Below are 20,415 nucleotides of genomic sequence, written 5' to 3'. Positions count from 1 at the left end.
ATGCTCTCCCGGTTAACCACCACCAGAGGTCACCCGCTCACCACATTGACTTTCACTCACAACACACTGGACTCCATTTCCCACAATGCATTGCACAGATCACAGCTGTCACCATTCACACATCACACACCTGATGCTCATTTCACAATCACCACCACACACCATATAAGCCTGGGACTTGCTCTTGCTCAGGGCCGAGTAATGTTAGCGTTTATCACTAACCCAGCGATAGCAACTTTACAGAGCCATTGTTCTAGTCTTAGTCTTGCCTTGTTTTCCTGCCGTGTCTGACCCTGCCCGTGTTTACTGGATTTACCCCTTTGCCTCTGCCGTTTGGACTCTGTTCGCTCCCTGTTTGGATTATTGCTCTCGTTTCTGGATTATCTCTCTGCCTTGCCCCTTTGGATACTTTTTGCCATTCGTCGACCCACGCTTGCTCCACGGATTGCTCTGTCTTGCTCTTGCCATACCTGTTTGCCACTGTCTGACCCTGCCTGTTTCTGACCATGTTTTATAATAAAGCCTTGCATATGGATCCGCACGTCTCACGTCTCGTCAGCCCCGTAACAGTTACGATTTACTACCAAATTATATGTCATATCTAATTATGAATAGTGGAAAGGTTTCTGTAGCATCTTCTGTAGCATGATGGGATACGCTTAGCCTTGAATACTGCTCTGAAGTGCGTTTAGGCTGTGCTTTGGCGTTTTTAAGTCTTGGACGCTTACTTCCTGTTAAGTGTATATTTGGACAGGCCTTTACGGTTTCACTTAGGCCAAATACAGGAAATGTGTCATGTAGGCAGACGAGTGGTTAAGCGCACAGACCGAGACAGGCCTGAAATATTAAACACACAAAGAAAAGTCTATTTCTCTTTCCCGTTCTTTAAATCTCTGAGTCATATCTTGGGCCTTGATGTCAAAATCCTCCTCATCATCACAAATTCTTTTTAACCTCTGAAATTGTCCAAAAGGGATGTTATTAGTCAACCATGAGGGGTGAAAACTGCTCTTAGGATAGTATTCCTCTCCATTTCTTTTCTAAAAAATAGTTGTATGCAATTTTCCTTCATTATCCTTAAATATTTTTAAATCTAAAATCTAAACTAAACTTCAAATGTATATTAGTGGTGCTCAAATATGAATGAAAAGTCAACAGATCTATCTCAGAGCCAGACCATATCAAAATGACATCATCTATAAACAATATTCTTCAAATATGGATTAGAATCCGAAAATAATCCTTTTGATTAAAAGTAAATATTTTAAACTGTAATAAAATATTTGTATTATATATATATATATTTTTTTTTTAAATCAGACAAATGCAGCCTTGGTGTATGAATGGTATTTTGTGTCAATTTTAAAATAAAGATGAAAAAGAATGGCAATGGGAAGATGGTGCGATGTTCCTCCTCCATGGTCATTCATCTCAACCATAGATTTCACTCAATCTCACATGTATTGAAATAACTGTTTTAATGTATATTTTGATCTTTTTATCCATCCTTTTCTGTGAAATTATGTTTTCAGTGGATCATTTGTGGACATGTTAATTTATAGATTTGCATGGTAAAAACCTGACTTTTATGTCGATGTGAAAGGTTAGAGTCAAAATAGTTTATTTTGGTAGTGTAGTGATACAATATTAATTCATGGAGTCATTATTTCTTAATTTCATACATCTTCACGATTCATAACCTATATAAAAAGTCTGAATCTGAATTCACAGTACACTAATATGACACTGCCTTCAATTAAACAAAATATAGGCCTGAGTACTGTCTTTACATGACACACTTTCCAGCCTCTTCCCCTAAAGCACTATAAAGTTGCCCCTGATAAGCGGTGTAGTGTAAATATTCTCTCAGTATGCATGAAGATACATCATACAGCCGGTAGAAAGAGCTGATGCTTTGCAGACACTTTATTACACAAATAACATTGTTACTGAAAATAGTTTTCTTGCAATAAAACCTCAGTATCACAACAAATATCAGACACATCTCACATTAGCTTTGAAAATGTAGTAAACACAGCCTTAAATTTGTCATTTTTTTTCAATCAGATGCAAAAAAAACAACTCAAATCACAGGTGACAGTAGCAGCTCTTAAATATGTGGCACATCTGTAGTAATATATAGGCGCTGCAGAAGGCCAAATACATAAAGGCACAGACATACAGAAATGTTATGACACAAAATGCCTGGATCAATTATATATTAATTGCACTGCTATCAGACTGATAAATTATTGGAAGAGATTGACTAGCTGTTCATCATTAAAACGAAATAAATAATCTACTTTAATGCTCCTGTTAAAAATAATCACCAAATGTCTTTATCCTCAAAATGACCAGTGCTCTGAATCTCCACGTGGTCCCTTAAAAGCATCGATTAAAGTGGCAGTCGTAGGTCTCAGGGAGAACATTTTCACATGAGATAAGATGTTTCAGCAGCCGATACAAACAAATACAGAGGTGATTAAAGTACATCCCGACAGCACTCTTTAGGACGAGGACATCGGGGCCGGCGGAGCGGAGTACTCCTCGTTCTCGGAGTCGGTGCCGTCCTCGTCGTCTTTCTCCAGGTCGCTTCCCTCGGTGCTGAGCCTGTCGAAGCCCTGCCGGGTGTAGCCTTTGTGGGTGGCAAAGAAATTCCCCAGGTTCAAGCCTCCTGCAGCTTTGCCTGTGTGTGAGAGAGAAAGAGAGAGAGTCTTAAACCCCAGCAGCATCTAATGCTGGCTATCACTACATGATTTTAGGCCGATTTTCACTTGCAGACAGTTTCCTGGAGATAGCCGACAAGAGTCTGAAATCAGAGGCAATTTTGCGCTCATTCACGCGAGTGACATTTGTGAGTTAGGGCTGCGACGATAAATCGATGATAGATCTTCCGAATGCATCGCGATTATCTCTGGAATCAGTTCTGAGATTAGATTTTAACACCAGATGGCGATCTAATCTAGTTTTTAATCAGTGTTGCCAGATTGGGCGGTTTTGAATTTGATTGTTCTGGTAAAAATTGGCTTGGGCGGGTGAACAAAATTTGGGCTGGTTTGGGGTCAGTTTGGTGGTTTTCAAACATATAAATTGCAAAGGCTAATTGGTTAACAAACAAGCCCAAGTGTGCATGTACTAAACACACACACACTCTCTCTCACACACACACACACACACACACTCTCTCTCACACACACACACACACAGCAGAGGCGCTGATGTAAATGTCGACAGCCGCATTTACAGCCATTCACAAGGGATCAGCAGAGCAGACAGACGTGATGATCAGAGCACATTTGAATTAATCAATCAAAATCAAAACTAAATATCTCGGTTTATACGATCCTGCCTTTTGTCTTTTAAACCAGGGGTGCCCAAACTCGGTCCTGGAGGGCCGATGTCCTGCAGAGTTTAGCTCCAACTTGCCTCAACACACCTGCCAGGAAGTTTCTTGTATGCCTAGTCTTCCATCTACGTGAGACGATGGTGTAGTTTCCAGTGCCGCCACCTTGTGGTGACGCTGGAGTGTCCTCTCCTGTGGAAACTACGAAGCCTGGGCAGGGTAGTATGGAGAATCAGCTGTTGCCCATGCAGCAGACTCCCCCTCTCCGCGCAGCTGGTGGATCCAAGGGAAAGGCGAATGCCGGTACAGCTTGGCACCAGCGGCGTCGCAGGAGTTGCCGGAAGGACGTTGAAGACAACGTCGGACCGCCTTTGGGACTCCATCTCCGGATTTGAAATCGGGGTTTACTCCCCTAGCCTTCCCATGGGTGGGTATAGCCGCAAGGCAGTGGAGGTTTAGGATCGGCGTTTACCTTCTCCTAGATGGGCTACCAATCAAGGTTAACGAGCACCATCTGCCCGAAGGTTGACAGAGGCTATCTGAGACGCACGCCGTTTGGGCATTTCTAGAGAAGTGAGCGCTTATCTCCCACTTCCACCCCGGCCGTATCAACCTTGGACCACTATACTTGGACTTGTATGCCTAGTAAGAGCTTGATGAGCTGCTTCAGGTGTGTCTAACTGGAGTTGGAGTTAAACTCTGCAGGACCGAGTTTGGGCACCCCTGGTTTAAACGGTCCAGATTGGTAAATCCTTGAAAACTGCTAGACTTGATTAGTGCAAAGCTCTGTATAATGTTTTACAATATGAACTTCACAAGAGGCTTCATCTAGACACGATAAGCACATTACTGTTCTTTGTTTTTTTGTTAATTGTCGGATTATCATTCAGTATGTATCAATGGATGACACAGTTTTGAGTGTCATGGTGTGTGCAGGAATACCTGCTAATTACGTAGCTTTTCCCGATCACTTGTATTGAGCACTTTTTGCATTTAACTTGGATTATTCTGACCGCTGACATTGAATTGATGCATGTGTTGTTTCGAGAGTATAGGTTAATTTCTTGATTGCCGTTTTGACAGTGTCTGCTTGCATATTTTATTCATGTTCTTTAATGTAGGCTATTTACCCCGATTCGATCCATTTACCTGGGAAATTGATCGAACTTTATATATATACAATTTCGTTTTAAGGAGTTAAAAATGGCCCTTATCAATCTACATATTCTATCACATTATTTTGACAGTTAAAGTTTTGGGGCGGGTTTTTGAGAGCCTTTGGGCTGGAAATCATCCATTCAATTTGGCAACACTGGTTTTTATCCACACACTCAAATGTTCACGAAGACGAGCGCTTGTGCGTTCAGCTGAGTCTGTAATCTCACCTCGGTTCAGAATGCTTTTATGACGCCAGATTAATGTAAACACAGCCCACTGTGAACACCCTTGTAATTCGCTTCAACCTTTTTGAATTTTATGAATGATTGATGATGTTTCTAAAGCATGCAGCGCCATCTGCTGTTCAAAACTAAGCTCAGAATCGACTCGAGAAAGAATCGCGATGCGTTCAGAAAATCGCAGATTCTAAAATTCGCGATGCATCGATTTATTTTTTCCAGCCCTAGTGTGAATGATCAAAGATGCGATCTGAGAAGTGCCACGTCCAGTTTGGTGATCTTACATCATTCCCTGTATCACTTCGCACAGACTCATCAGGGTTTCCTCCTAGTGAAATATAGAGTAAAAAAGAGCCAGTCGCCGGTCCGTTGAGTAGCATGCAAACCACAGCATGATACCCAAAACAGTCGTGTAGTGTGAAAGAAACAGCGATCCGATGACTTTGACAATTATGTAGTGTATAGCTGGCATAAGCGCAGAAACAATATAGTAAACAGTGTTGGGGAGTAACTAGTTACATGCAATGGTGTAACGTAATTTCATTACAAAATAAATGTAACTAATCCATTACAGTAACTGAGAAAAAATGTGTTTAAATTATAGTTACTTATGAAAATGTTAATGATTACGAAGGGGGTTACATCTGAATATTTTCTGTAAAAAGCTTGGATATGTTGAATAAATTAATTAGTTGCTTTGCCTGTTTTTGATGTACATGATGCCACCTGCCATTTAAAGGCCATTTAGTAAAGCAATGCTATTCTGATGCTTTTGATTGGTTCTTTTGTTTGAATTTGCAGCGCAGCACATCTGCAATTACATCAATCCACATTGACGCTTGAAAGCTTTAGGATACAACCTGTCTGAGAGTTGATTAACAGTTGAAAACATTTGCTAGAAATTTAGAAAAGTAATCAAAATGTAAGCAGTTACATTATTTTAAAAGCAATTGAAATAGTTACATTACTTATTACAATTTAAATAAGGTAACTTGTAATCTGTAATCTACTACATTTCCAAAGTAACCTTCCCAACACTGACTGTGGAATAAAACCTCCATAAACTCTGAAACTGCATTTGTTCTCATGTGTCAAGCACGTTTCAGCTTTCCTTCACCGCATTTGATGTGCTTTCTGAATGTGTGTTCATCAGTGTTTGTATGTGAATAAAAGCCTAAATTATATCTGGTCATCATATAAAGTGTTTGTGTTTCTTCTGGAGACTGACTCCATTCATATGAATTACTTTTATGATCTCTTTATGAGCTTTTAAACTCAATGTTTTAGAATGGACTTTCAATGGCGGAACAGAAATCGGTCGCACTTTATTTTAAGGTCCAATTCTTGCCATTGACAAACCATTAACTACGACTTTTGTCTAGTTGTTAAGTTTGGGTATTGGGTAGGATTAGGGATGTAGAATATGGTCATGCTTTATAAATATTAATAAACAGCCAATACTAGCTATCCTAATAAGCAACTAGGTCTCTTTTCTGAGGATTAGGGATGTAACGATTCAATCAACTCACAATTCGATTCAAGATTTTGATTTCACGATTCGATTTTCTCAACTTTTTTTACAAAATGAGACTGAAGACATTATACAGTAAATGAGAAGGTGTCCTTTTATTAGGCTATTGCTGCACGTTTCTTTGTGAAATTGAAATATAACTAAACTAAATTGAAATTTTAAAACAAACCCCAAATCAAACAAACAAGTTACACAAATAAAATAAATCTCTTCATATAAACAAACTAAGGTTTGTGCTCTTTCCGTTTAAAATGAGAGACAACCACTGCATTTTAATCATGATCCAAACAAAGATGCAGCGTACATGCAGCATGTGCAGTTTTTAATCTAAATTAGATTGTATAGTTTCAGTTTTGTGAAACTATACTACATAAAACATATCAGACGAGCTGAATGAGACGCAGAGTCGATCTCTGCCAGAAGGTGGCGCTTATGAACAGCAGCAATACAGTGTTTCACCGCTGTTAACAAAGCAGAGCTGTGCTTATAAACATTAATATGCATCATTCAGAGGCAAGATGAAAAGAAAATGCCACGTAAACCTTTCTAAAGACAGACAGTTTCCCTCAGAGATATATTCATATAAACTCCTACCCCAACTGTATCGCGATTTGTTTGGTATCTCAACCGATTTGAATCGTCACATAATTGAATCGTTTCTCAACCGGCTTGCGGTTCATCGTTACATCCCTGCTGAGGATCTATGGAAAATAGTACTGGAATGTCTCTCCTACCTCTGATTTTACCCAGGATTCCTCCTGCTGATCCTGAAGGCTCCGACTTCACCTGACAATCATCTTAAAAGTAGAAATCAATCAAAAACAATCCCACATACAACAACACATGAATGTGATGGGGAAAAAAGCATATTCCACAATTACCACCGTACATCCGGCCCCTCTTCCAGCGGATGAAGGCACCGATGGTGATGACGACCACCAATGGGACGAGCAGTAGAGTGATGATGATGGCGGTCGACACGCCCTGAGTGCTCTGATTGGCTGCGGTCTTGGTTGTCTCCTTCTCCTCAGGAGCTGTCAGCGGCTGCTGATGCTCCTTCGGTGACGGCTCCTGGATCCTCTGCACGGCGGCTACTGGATGCTGAGCTGGAAACTTGGGTAACGGCTTCAGATTGGCCTGCACAAATGCTTCTGTTTCTAAGAGACAAGAAAGGGGAAATTAGATAAGAAACAAATATTAATTATGGATTTGTGGGAATGCTTAACTGTCAAGAAAATTGGCGAAATATGATTCTGACTGCTTTTGAGGGTTTGACCCAATCAGTCTATCACAGAAGGACATACTAAGATCATTATTTCAATTGTTGCATTAAAAGCATCACAAAGCCTTCAACCATCCATGATAGGGAAAGAACATTATACACTGCATTAAAGGTTAGTTTACCCAAAAATGAAAATTCTGTTATTAATTACTCACTCTCATGTCGTTCCAAACCCATAAGACCTTTGTTCATCTTCAAACATGAATTAAGATATTTTGATGAAATCCGAGAGCTTTTTGACTTTCCATAGACAGCAATGCAACTGACACATTCAAGGCCCAGAAAATTAGTAAGGACATCAATAAAATAGTCCATGTGACATCAGTGGTTCAACCTTCATTTTATAAAAGAAAACAAAAATATTTATTCTAAAATTTCTTCTATTCCATGTGTCTTCCATGATGCAATTACATCATCAGAAATATCTTAATTTGTGTTCTGAAGATGAACGAAGGTCTTGCAGGTTTGGAACGACATGAAGGGGAGTAATTATTGATTTTGGGTGAAACATTATATACTATTTGTTTCAAGAGACTATAAGGTTCACTTTGCTGAGACAGGTTGGGAAATTCTGTAAATAAACAATCACAATCAGACTGTGTTTATAAGTCTTAAAAGAAAGTCAGCATTAAAAAGGAGCATTTAATTCAGATCGTAATGCATGTAAAAAGATGGTGAACATTTAGCAATTGGCAAATTATTACCTAAAACTGAATATGCTCTGAATATGATAGATGTTGGCTTAAACAGTGATTTGTTTCCAGATCTCCATCTGCGCCAAATGACACCCCATGACCAGTTTATCTTTTAAAACATAAAAACTTGTATGAAAACGAGCCCTCTTTTCCCACAATCATTTGACAAATGCAGGATGTGAAGAAAACAATGAAACAAAATGCTGGTGTAATTAAGTCTGTCTTTTGGGGCCGACAGACGAGTTGCAGTTACACGGTAGATACCAAGAGGTATGGTTTAACCAGGAGATGTTTTTGCAAAAACATTACACTGTAAAATAAGTTTTTTTTTATACTTGAGTAGAATTCATAACTAATTTTATATAAGAAAACAACTGAAAAACAGCATGGGAGGACAGAAATGTTTGGTGTGAATTAGAGCCCTGACGGGCCTCAAATTTAGGCCCTAGCCCGGCCCTGGCCCGAGACGCTCAGGCTAGGCCCGGCCCACGTCCGGCAGCTCATCAGAATTACCCCCGAGTCCGACCCGAGCCCGTCTATTTTTTCCCCCCTTCTCCTAAAACAGTTTATACTACTGTTTCGGCTATTAAAATAGTTCAGTTTTGTGTGTAATGGCAAAATTATTATATTTCGTTTAGTTTTTTTTTTATTAAGTTAATTTAGAAAAACGTTTGGAGTATTTTTGTTCGTTAAATAGCCTATACGTTTTTTTTAAAGTAGCGGCCAGCGGCATGAGCTGATCATAGCCTATGTTTGATCAATTTAGCCTTCTCATATCATCACGACTTGCCTAAAATAAGATCTATAGATATACTAAAACAGTTCAAGTATATAACAATGTTTAAACGTTAAACCTGCGCTATAATAATAATGTAGGCTATATATATATATCTAAGTTTGTGCGGAGAGAGGAAGCTAAAGCGCGCTCTGCAGGACATGGAGGCACCAGACCAAACACATTTTTTTCAGTGGAAACAAATTAAAATAGCCTACGCTGTCATTTTTTTTTTTTTTTTTGATAAAGGTAAGAATAATACATCATTTGGACCTGTAAAGGGTCTACTTGTATTTGTGTGCACTCACAATACCAACAAAAGGTAGTTCTTTTATAAAACAAAGAAAACAAACATGATGTGCTTTCTGTCGTCTTGAACAGTAGCTTTGGTGCGCTTCACAAAAATGAACCGAAGCTGAGCGAATACATGCCTCACAGACATGATAAATATATCTATAGAAATCTTTAAATTATCACTTAAAGGAAAAAAAAAATTGAAAACAAAAACTCTTTTATTATAATCTTAATCATAAACAATAAAGATGCATTTCTCTCTACAGGCGCGTCTAATGAGGAGACGGCGAGTCAGGATCAGCATACATCCTTGTGACACAGACTCAGAAAAAGTTAGTTTATTAGTAAATAATTCAAATATCTCCTTACTATTTCAGGCAGACAGATTCATGGTTATGTTTGCTGGGGTTTTGCAGCAAGCTTTAGTCTATTGCGTGTATTTGAATGCAGAACTATTCCGCTGCGCTGAAGTCACTTGAGCACCTGCTGCTGCTGCGGGACACTAAACACCGTCGAGCTGCTCTCAGTCGCGGCACGGTCTCCTGTTGTTTCCACCAGCACGCCAATTTTTTTTCATCACTAATCAATGGATGTCTACAATATAAAAATAAGGAGAAACCCAAAACAGGCCCGAGGCCCGGCCCGCGTCTGAACTATGACGTGAAAATTGGTCCGAAGCCCGGCCCTAGAGGCGTAAAAAAGTCAGGGCCCGTCGGGCCCGGGCCGAAATGCAGGGCTCTAGTGTGAATAGCCCTTATTCACATTGACAGCACTACTTGAAGTTCCTCACAGCTACCACTAAAAAAGCTTTTTTCACTGTAAGCATCTATTTTATACAGCACTCATGTTTGTTCTTAAGAATCCTGATACTGTTTTACTGAGAAACAGCTCCACGATTCCAGTCTGTATCACAAAAGGATTAGGTTGCAAATGATTCACTGGGATCACTAGTTCTGATTTTAAACAGCTGTCAGAAATATTGGGACACGCACCACTGTCCACTTGTGACTGGCCCAATAAAGCTCGCTGTGTCATGAAAAATTAAGACGATCCAAACAATTTACCTTCAATTTCTTGGACCTCGATTCCTCCTTTTTTAACCGAGCGATGTTCTGCCTCTAAAATGAGAAGAAATAACCTTCGGCTTTGATTGTTGTTGTTAGAACAGGCAAAATCAGAGGATAAAACAGCAGGCTTGCAGTAACACTGATAAAGAATGACAGGCATGACAGAATAAGTGACTTTTTCCTCAGATCACCAATCAGTGTGACGTGAATAAGAACAGGAGCACAGCATAATGTTATTTATAACTGACTAAATATTTCATGTTTTCCACTAGACTTAAAAGTTGGATTTTCTTTGGTAAACATTGTTATTTTCTGTAATGTAACCTTTAACATTGTTTAAAATTAAACGACCTGAATATTTTTTCTGGGCTTGTTTATGGATTTCTTGTGATTGTAAATAATGTGTATCCTATTATGATTGCACTGCAACACATTTCTCATATTTTTATTAGAAATGTTATATTGGTATATTCACGTACTAGTATATTTATACTAACATAACTTACTTGCAGATTGAACAAACTTTATTACAGAATCTGATGCTGCGTCTCCAACAAAGACGCTCCCGTCTGCTGTAACAACAATGTCGTGTGGTAATTTAAATTCCTGAAGGAGAAACAGAGGCAAAAGATCAGCATCTGAACAAGACGACAAGAAGTGATTTGGTCCTGTCTTAGGCACGATATTTTGTGTTGCCACAATAGAGAGTATCATTAATATGGTGGCTAAAAAATAATGCGTTCATATTCACACTAGCGACACTCATGCAGCTTGTCGTGTGATCAGTAACTGCTTTGTAAGGTCAATGACAGAGCCTTGTGTGTTTTGAGTGAATGCTGGAGTGTGCAAATAAGAGTTGAAGCTGTAAACAGCACCTGTGTGTCTGGACTGAAGGAATCCAGGATCTCCTTGGTTGAATAATTGATAACAAAGCCTTGAAGGGGGGCAACCTGCCCGTCTGGAGGCACTCCATTCACCGCATAGATGAGACCACCTGAAACCACACATTAACATTCAAACAACGCTTTAGTATGTTTTTGAACATGTATTCACATTATAAATCAAAGGCCAATTAGACAATGTGTTTACAGGTAGGAGATGACGTCCACATTCAATGTTAAATTTGTTCAAATGAATATGACAACGTGATAATCCAATAAATCCACACTGATCTGCTCAGTAGAGAGATGTATCCTGCTTAGGGATGGGCGATACCACTTATCTTGTTTTCGATATGATACCGATACTTTTCAAGGTCAGTGTCGCCGATACCGATACTTCTAAACTGAACTTTTAAATTATGAAATTACTAAGAGTAAAATGGGTAATGATACCCACTTAACTTTATAACTGAAACACATTTTAACATTCATTACACCGTAATTGTAACTTATTAGGTTATATTTTTGTTTACACATGGTTCAAATATGTTTACTGTAGCAGTAACCATGGAAATCTACAAATACTATAGTTGAACTACGGTCACTTTAGTAAAAACCATGGTTCATATTCATAAGGGACTGCCAGTGACAGGATGCTGCACGCATAAAATGCAACCTTGTATGATTCATATTAACATTACAGAATATAACATGATCAATATTATCTTTTAACGTTCAGTAATTGCACAAACTATGTAGGCTACAATTTCAGTTTGTTTACTGTGAAATAACTCAAACATATGTTTTTTCTGTGCTCTGATAAGCATTGTTCTGGGCTGCCGTTTCCAAAAGCATCAGCTTTCTAATGATACTTTTGGGAAACAGCCCAGTTTGAATGCAAGCGAGTATCGATATATTTTGTTTCGATATTCACGTCAGTATCGATATATATCGATACGCCCATCCCTATCCTGCTCTCTTCATGCATACCTTGGACAGGTGAGTATGCGATGGCGAACACTTCTCCTCCAAACTGCTCTTTTTTGATTTCCTTCACAAACTCGCCAGTATCTGCCATGAAGCACTGAATCCGTCCATGGTCTCGATCAGCCACGCACAGCTCCCGTTTATCAGGCAGGAAGGTCAGACTGTGCGGGATCAAGAATGAAACGCGCCGTTTTCTGTCCGAGGAGCCTGTGCCATCAGCAGAGAATGAGTATTAATTGAGACTTAACCCGTTTAATCCCAATTTTTTTTCAAACATGAAAATATCCAGATAATGTGTCATTAGTAACCCTTTGAAATAATAATTATTTTTTACATTTTTGGGGGAAAAGTGTGTGAAAAATTGTGTTTTATGGTCGGTCACAATTGTGACCGATGGGATAATGTGTTTAACATATTCATACATGTGAATTAACATATTTCTGCAGTCATAAGAATTGTTATATATCTCAGCTCAGCTATGTGAAACTGTTTCATCACATCCCCTGATTACTATTATGCATCAAAACCCTTATACAACATGGATTGGAATACTGAGATTAAATACAAAAAAATATTAACATATTTCAAAATTGTTACTTTATTGTACCATATATCATAAAATTATTGCTACCAGTATTATAACATCAATATTGTAACATTTAAACTTTTAATTTAGAGCAATATTTTGTCATTGCAACATTTTAGTGCAATTTTCACTAACAACTAGAATTGGATTGATATTGTATACCTAAGTTCACTGTTATCCCACCGGTCACTATTGTGACCATCAACATGTTTACTCATTTTATGACCAAACTCAACAAAACTGAATACATATATTAATACTAGACACCTTAAAGATAATGTGTACCAAAAATCTTTGTCATATCTTCATGTTAACATACTTTACTAGCCTTTTGTTTTGGAGCTTTGCTGCAGCCATCATCTTCTCAAGGTGCAAACAGGAAATAAACTGCACATATTTCACTGAGACCCTTTATTTTTTCCATATTTGCAGGAAATGCACTAAAACATCAGTCGGTAAAGTTTTTAAAGCTTTATAAATGAAAACCTTCTTTACAGTACCCTATTGTGACCGGTGGGATTAAATGGGTTAAAACTAAACTATCCAAGTGTTTTATCTGATGTTCTGCCTTACTGATTCAATTCATCATACCTAGCAGCAATATCAAAGTATTTCTCATTGTAAAAGTATTGTGTTGTATCAATGTCAGCGCATTCTTTTGAACATGAAACTATTAGGAGATTATAAGTGTACCTGCTCCCCAGTGTGAGATATATTTGCCCTCTGGTGAGAATTTGAGGATCCTGGAGTTGCAGTAGCCATCTGAGACATAGACGTTTCCAGTAACGGGGTCCACGGCCACATCTGTAGGTTGGCAGAAATGTTTCTTGTCACTTCCTGGTTCAAAGGCTTCTCCCAAAACCAGAAGCTGCCGATCTTTACCGTCGCTGCTCAGTTTGAAAACCTATACATAGAGAAAAAAGGTGTTCGAGTTACATAGTTATGCCATATACATTATACAATATTTTTATACAGATACATATTTTGGCTTGACCATTATGATGTGTTCATTTCAATATTGTTTATCACAAATGCTTTTCCAATGAACCTTTTCAGGTGATAATTTTCTGGACCTCTAATAATTTTTTTTATGATTTGATAGATATTTAAAAATGCCACAACTTCATTTGTGTAAGAACCCAAAACAAGCGGTCTGGTGCTTTGTGATGCTGGCCCACATCTGAACGGTCATACCTACTTGTATTTTTTCAAAAACCTTGACCCTAGTGTTCTCTATTCTTTTACTATTCTGTCTTCTTGTTTTCTTTCTATTTATTATAAAATAAATAATAACTTGACTCTCTAACACTAACTCTCTCTATTCTATCTACTTTCCATTCTTGTTATTTATTATTAAAAAAAAAACTTGTTATATGTGAGACTTCATATTAAGACTTACTTATTGTGAGACTTGCTCACAGCACTTACATATCATTACTCTTTTGTTGGTTTGATTGCTTCCTCGTTTGTAAGTTGCTTTGAATAAAAGCATCTGCTAAGCGATTAAAAATAAATGTATTTTGTTGTGGCTTTGTGTCTGCCAGACCTCTTCCTGTCAGTTTCCTCCAGTTTTCAAGTGCATGGTGTAGTAAACGGTACTTTTATTTTCTTTAATTAACAATATCAGAAAGAAACAGATAAATATTAGAAGAACATAAAGTAAAAAAATAAAAAAATTGTATACAGTTCATTTTACAATCATAAAAGTCACAACTTATTTATTTTTTAATAAGATTGGATGTTTTTAAGGCTTTTTTATTAGAGAAGATTCTTTGAAGTGACGAGTAAAGTCAAAGTAAATCAGAAGGGAATATTTTACAGTTAGGTTTAAAGTTAAGGCATTGTGCTTTGTAAATGTGGAATTTTCCCATCATACAAATGAAGTCCAGGGCATCCTCTAGGAAACGCTACTCACTCACACTGTTTTTTATTTTTGCAGTTTCTCAAGGAAAATAGGGACTGTCCATCATCCTTAGTTTATCGCCTTTTTCTCATCGGTGTGATAGCTATAATACTTCATGCAATAAAATATTGTCAGTCATCATTACTACGTCTTACTGCACAGCGACTACTGCTTGTTATCGGTGCCAGCCAGATGAATGGTGTTTCCTATGATCGGTCTGCATCATTTCAGCGCACCATGATGGATAAATTCCTGCCATCACAACAGTGGAAAATCCCACACCTAAGTCTACACATCAACAAAAGATAAGTGCAGCCTTTAGCAGCAACCAACAGGAAAACCGCATCTACATGAACCTTTGCAATCAATCTGGCATTGATGTTATAGATATCCATACATGCATTTTCTGCCACCTGTCCTGAACTTAAGTAATTCACCCCACAAGGATGGACCTGGTTTCTTTTCTTTTTCACTTTTACATTAAGTTTCTTGAGTTCATTTGAGGGTCTTTACCTGATGAAGTGCTACATCGGTGACCCAGTAATTATCGTCCATGTCAGTAGTTATTCCATGCGGCATATAGAACCTGTTCAAACAAACATTTCATTGATGCATCAAAGATAGGAAATACAGCAAACAGCAGTACAGTGTCACTGAATGTGAAAACACACACATTCTCATTATAAACAATCTGTCTACAGTGCAAATGCAGCTTCATTGATTAGAAATGTACATTGCATTGTGGCTCTACCATGAATTGCAGACATGGTGCAATAACAGAATCTCATAGACTTACATATTTCTTCCTGAAGCTTTGAGCACTTTTCCTTTGACTGGATCCACCACCATGATTGTGGACTGCTGGATGGGACCCAGATCCTTCTGCTGGTAGATGCCATTGAAATTAAAGGAGCTGGAAGGGAAAACAACTTGATTATATCATCACAACATATAAGCAGCAATCCCCCCTTTAGAAGAATAGTTAACCCAAAAATAAAAACCTGTGATAATTTCCTTACTCTCATACAGTTACAAACTTATATGATTCTTATATGATACAAGAATCTCTGATCTTTCCCACACAATGAAAATAAATGTGGATTCAAAAAAGCTTGAAGTACTTATGATAAACATAGGGCAAATGACATTTTATTCCAAGTCCTCTAAAGCCATATGAAAGCTTTGTGAAAGCCTGAATTATAGACTTTCATTCACCTTCGAAACACAAATGAAGATACATACACAGAACAGAGATTCTTGTAGAAGCTCAAATGTGCTTGCGTGACATGCAAGAAGAAATCTCACAGGTTTTAAACCATATTTGATGTGCTCTATATATGTGTGTTGATCAGTGTTTATAAGTGAATAAAGGCATAAATTAAATCTGTTCAACAAATAAAGAAATCCCATTTGGATTACACTGCTTGATTATATTTACAATATCTTTTTAAAGCTTAAAATGTTTGCTTGCATGGACTTTCAACGGACAAAAATGAATGAGAATATTATGAGAACATTCAAAATATTTTCAATTCATAGCTTTGTCACGTGACCGGCTCGAAGACTTGGAGGGCAAAACATCATAGAACCGCTGCACAAGCGTGGCAATTTTCCATCTGGTTCCCAGCCGCAAATATTTAGATCACCTCTCAAAAGAATAAAACAAAACTATTTGAAAATGAAAGTTTTGGCCATTTCCAATCCATATTAAGCACCCGCGGCAATATTTCAATCATAAACAGTGCAACATAATGTTGTAAAAACACTTAAAGTGCCATAATATATTTAAAACTGTAAGATCAAATTGAGTATTCACCATATTAATGATGCATAGTTTACACAGGCAAGCAGATGAGACATGAACGCAGTCCGCTGAAGAGTTCAGTGTTTTCCTTCTAATGCTTTTCTATGGGAAGCCATTTAATGTGAAACTTTGCACATTGCGTTTATATTCTGGCTTCATCCTCTTGCCAGTCCAAAATACATCATCAATAAGGTGTTTACTGAATTTCAATATCTGCTTTTAATATCTGTGTTTTACTACATTACTAAATGTAATCTGTGTAAAAAAATAGCTGGCGGTCAGTGAAACAAAGCTTGGTTTTGTCCGTCAGGTGGGCGTTCCTATAAGGGTGAGACGTCATGTGAAAATTATCAATAGTGCTCCAAAGATGAACAAAACTATCATGGGAATGGTGACAATTTTAATTTTGGGGTGAACTATTCTTTTAAGCTACAGTACACAATGCAGTGGTACCATCACACAGTAACATTGTTCAGAATCAATGGCAAATTCATGAGCAAAAAGTCAGTGTTCTTTTGTTCTCTGAGCTTCTAGTTGAGAAAATCTTAAATGTATGGAGTGGGTTTATATTCCATAACGTACTTAATTCCCCATATGTGATCTCCTCTGTGGAAGATGATCAGGTTACTGTTAGAGTTGAGAGCCAGACCAGACACCTGTCCCAGCTGCAGCTCTGCCTCGGGCCAGTCTGACACCTCCACCAGATGAACACCTGCACACACACACACACAATCACAGGTTAAGACATACGGCCACACACCAAATACAGTGGCATAAGTTCTGTATATGAACACTATATGAGCTGAACTTTAGTGGGAAATGAGGAATTAATTTGCTTTGCTGAGTGCTAAAAACTTTACTCCGTATGTTTGGAATGTCATGTCATCTTCTATACGAGCTGTGTAATTTTTATACAGTAAGTTGTGCTCGCGGGCTGCACGCACACACAGCGTAGCCTGACTGACAAACAAATGGACCCGTGTGATTCAGTCTGAACAATCCTTCACTGAACAAACAAACAGGAGGGGGCAATACATTTTTCACAAAGGGCCAGGTAGGTTTGGACAGCTTTTTTCCCTTAATAAATGAAATCATTATTTCATACTGCATTTTGTATTTACTCGGGTTATCTTTGTGTAATTTAAAAATTAGTTTGATGATCTTAATCTAAAAATTAAAAACAGGAAGGGGGCAAAAACATTTTCACAGTACTGTATGTATGTATATATATATATATATATATATATACACATATATTGTTACGTCCAGTGACGTATTCACTGCACTGTGTATTGGGGTATGTTTTCTTGTTGTGGTTTCTCTCTCTGCTTCCTGCTTCTCTGGCTCCTCCCACTCTTTCCACTCTGGCAGGTGGCTGATTGCTCTTTCCAGCTGCACCTGCTTACCAGCTGAGAAAGCAGTAGCATAAAAGCCAAGAAGAACCCTCAGAAAAGGAGAACTTCTCTCCAGAGCATGTCTTGTGTCCAGCCCTGCCCAGCTCAATTTGTTGAAGCCTTTTTGGAGTTCTGTATGGTTGTAATCTTTACTAATACATATCATTTTATTTAAATGTAACATTTTTTTAAAAAGTGGAAATATAAACTTGCTGCAAGTGAAACATTCACATTTGCTGCAATGTTTGTCAAACATTTTTTATAAGTATAAAAAAGTGTGAGAGTGCTCCAATCTGAACACAAAGATTTCAATGACACAAGTATCTATTATATGTACTGAAGTCTCAGAGGTATTTGTACACTTAAAAAACACTTAATGGATGAATGCCTTCACACTATGTTAAATAAAATATTTGTTTGATTTCAAAACTATTTTTATAAAACTGTGGATCATGTCTGGAGGTCAAGCATGTCAAAAGTCCAATGTCAATAAATATATCAGTCTTTTATTCAATGCCTGTGTGAACTGAAGGGTCACTGTAAATGAGTACTGTAGCTCTTTTCACATTTGCACAGTTGATTTTGGGGAAATAAATCTCAGGAATTTTGAGAAACACATTTAAATATGGTAAAATGTGTTAAACAGAGCTCACTACTATTATTAGCTTAAAGCACATTCAAATAACTAAAATATTTTATAAACAAACATGTACAGTGAAATCAATGCATAAAGTGTGACTAACAATTATTCCAGATTTGCAAAAGCCTGTGGATACATGTGTGTAATTTATTTAAATTAGAACATACCTTAGATTTTTGTTGTTTTTGTGTTACAATAATTATAAAAACCACCCCGTAAAGAAGAACTTTTAATATTTTATTTTTTGTTAACAACTGTTGAGAACTTTTAATATTTTTGAATTGAACAAAACACTAAACCAATAGTTTTAGCCACACACTATGTGGACGCATCAATAGGAATCTGTTGCTTTATCCCAGCACGTCATCACGTCCTATATTTGTTTAGCTTTTTCTTGCTAAGTGTGGAAAGTCCTTCAGACAAAAAATGAGCGATATAAATCACTGTTTATAAATCAAGCTGTTCAGGTTTTAGATCTGGTTTAGGATAAGCTTCAAATGACAGCACAAGTGCACTGATGAATGACACTCTTTCATTATAATAGCTCCCAAAGTATTAAGTCAATGACGACCCAAACTGATTCATGAAATGCATATGACTTGGTTATGGATGAGGACAAGAGCAATGACAAACTACAATCCAACAACAATGCAAGATTATATACACTGAACAAAATTATAAACGCAACACTTTTGTTTTTGCCTCAAAGATCTAAGATTTTTGCTATGTACACAAAAGGCCTATTTCTCTCAAATATTGTTCACAAATCTGTCTAAATCTGTGTTAGTGAGCACTTCTCCTTTGCTGAGATAATCCATCCACCTCACAGGTGTGGCATACCAAGATGCTGATTAGACAGCATGATTATTGCTCAGGTGTGCCTTAGGCTGGCCACAATAAAAGGCCACTCTAAAATGTGCAATTGTACTGTATTGGGGAGGTCCGGGGGGTCCGAAAACCAGTCAGTATCTGGTGTGACCACCATTTTACTCACGCAGTGCAACACATCTCCTTCGTATAGAGTTGATCAGGTTGTCCACTCCTCTTCAATGGCTGTGCGAAGTTGCTGGATATTGGCAGGAACTGGAACACACTGTCATATCCAGAGCATCCCAAACATGCTCAATGGGTGAGTATGCTGGCCATGCAAGAACTGGGATGTTTTCAGTTTACATGAATTGTGTACAGATCCTTGCAACAATGGGCCTCAGGATCTCGTCACGGTATCTCTGTGCATTCAAAATGCCGTCAATAAAATGCACCTGTGTTCGTTGTCCATAACATACGCCTGCTTATACCATAACCCCACCGCCACCATGGGCCACTCAATCCACAACGTTGACATCAGCAAACCATCAGAAGATGCTGGATGTGGAGGTCCTGGGCTGGTGAGTGCAGACAAAACGCATATGTTTTGTAAGTGGTCTGCGGATATGAGGCCGGTTGGATATACTGCCAAATTCTCTGAAACGCCTTTGGTGAATGCATACCTTGACTCTAGGGGTCAAACAACTAAAAATCAAGTCAGAAATCTTGGGGTGATTCTGGAGACAGACCTTGTTTCGGTAGTCATGTCAAAGCAGTAACTAAATCAGCATACTATCATCTCAAAAATATTGCAAGAATTAGATGTTTTGTTTCCAATCAAGACTTGGAGAAACTTGTTCATGCCTTTATCACCAGCAGGGTGGATTACTGTAATGGTCTCCTCACCGGCTTTCCCAAGAAGACCATTAGACAGCTGCAGCTCATCCAGAACGCTGCTGCCAGGATTCTGACTAGAACCAGAAAATCTGAGCATATCACACCAGTCCTCAGGTCCTTACACTGGCTTCC

General features: G+C 38.1%; 1 protein-coding gene across 2 annotated transcripts in view; it reads right to left on the bottom strand.

Annotated features, from left to right (window-relative positions):
- Positions 1 to 1,593: 1,593 nt before the first annotated feature.
- The window catches only part of LOC306864490 (peptidyl-glycine alpha-amidating monooxygenase B-like), a 54,601-nt gene continuing 35,779 nt past the window's right edge, over positions 1,594 to 20,415 (bottom strand). Inside the window, exons 15-25 of one of the 2 annotated variants that reach the window (XM_079408529.1) lie at positions 17,128 to 17,257; positions 15,538 to 15,654; positions 15,255 to 15,327; positions 13,532 to 13,742; positions 12,256 to 12,459; positions 11,260 to 11,378; positions 10,891 to 10,990; positions 10,382 to 10,435; positions 7,153 to 7,428; positions 7,006 to 7,068; positions 1,594 to 2,686 (exon numbers count right to left, since the gene is read on the bottom strand). In XM_079408529.1, coding sequence (XP_079264655.1) covers positions 2,508 to 2,686; positions 7,006 to 7,068; positions 7,153 to 7,428; positions 10,382 to 10,435; positions 10,891 to 10,990; positions 11,260 to 11,378; positions 12,256 to 12,459; positions 13,532 to 13,742; positions 15,255 to 15,327; positions 15,538 to 15,654; positions 17,128 to 17,257 — 1,526 coding nt within the window. In that variant the 3' untranslated portion in view covers positions 1,594 to 2,507. The remainder of the gene's footprint in view (positions 2,687 to 7,005; positions 7,069 to 7,152; positions 7,429 to 10,381; positions 10,436 to 10,890; positions 10,991 to 11,259; positions 11,379 to 12,255; positions 12,460 to 13,531; positions 13,743 to 15,254; positions 15,328 to 15,537; positions 15,655 to 17,127; positions 17,258 to 20,415) is intronic. The other variant, XM_079408528.1, reaches the window with a different exon arrangement.

The sequence above is a fragment of the Barbus barbus genome (genome assembly GCF_936440315.1).
Source record: "Barbus barbus genome assembly, chromosome: 45".
NCBI classification, from domain to species: Eukaryota; Metazoa; Chordata; class Actinopteri; order Cypriniformes; family Cyprinidae; genus Barbus; species Barbus barbus.
This window is presented reverse-complemented; position numbering and strand designations above follow the sequence as displayed.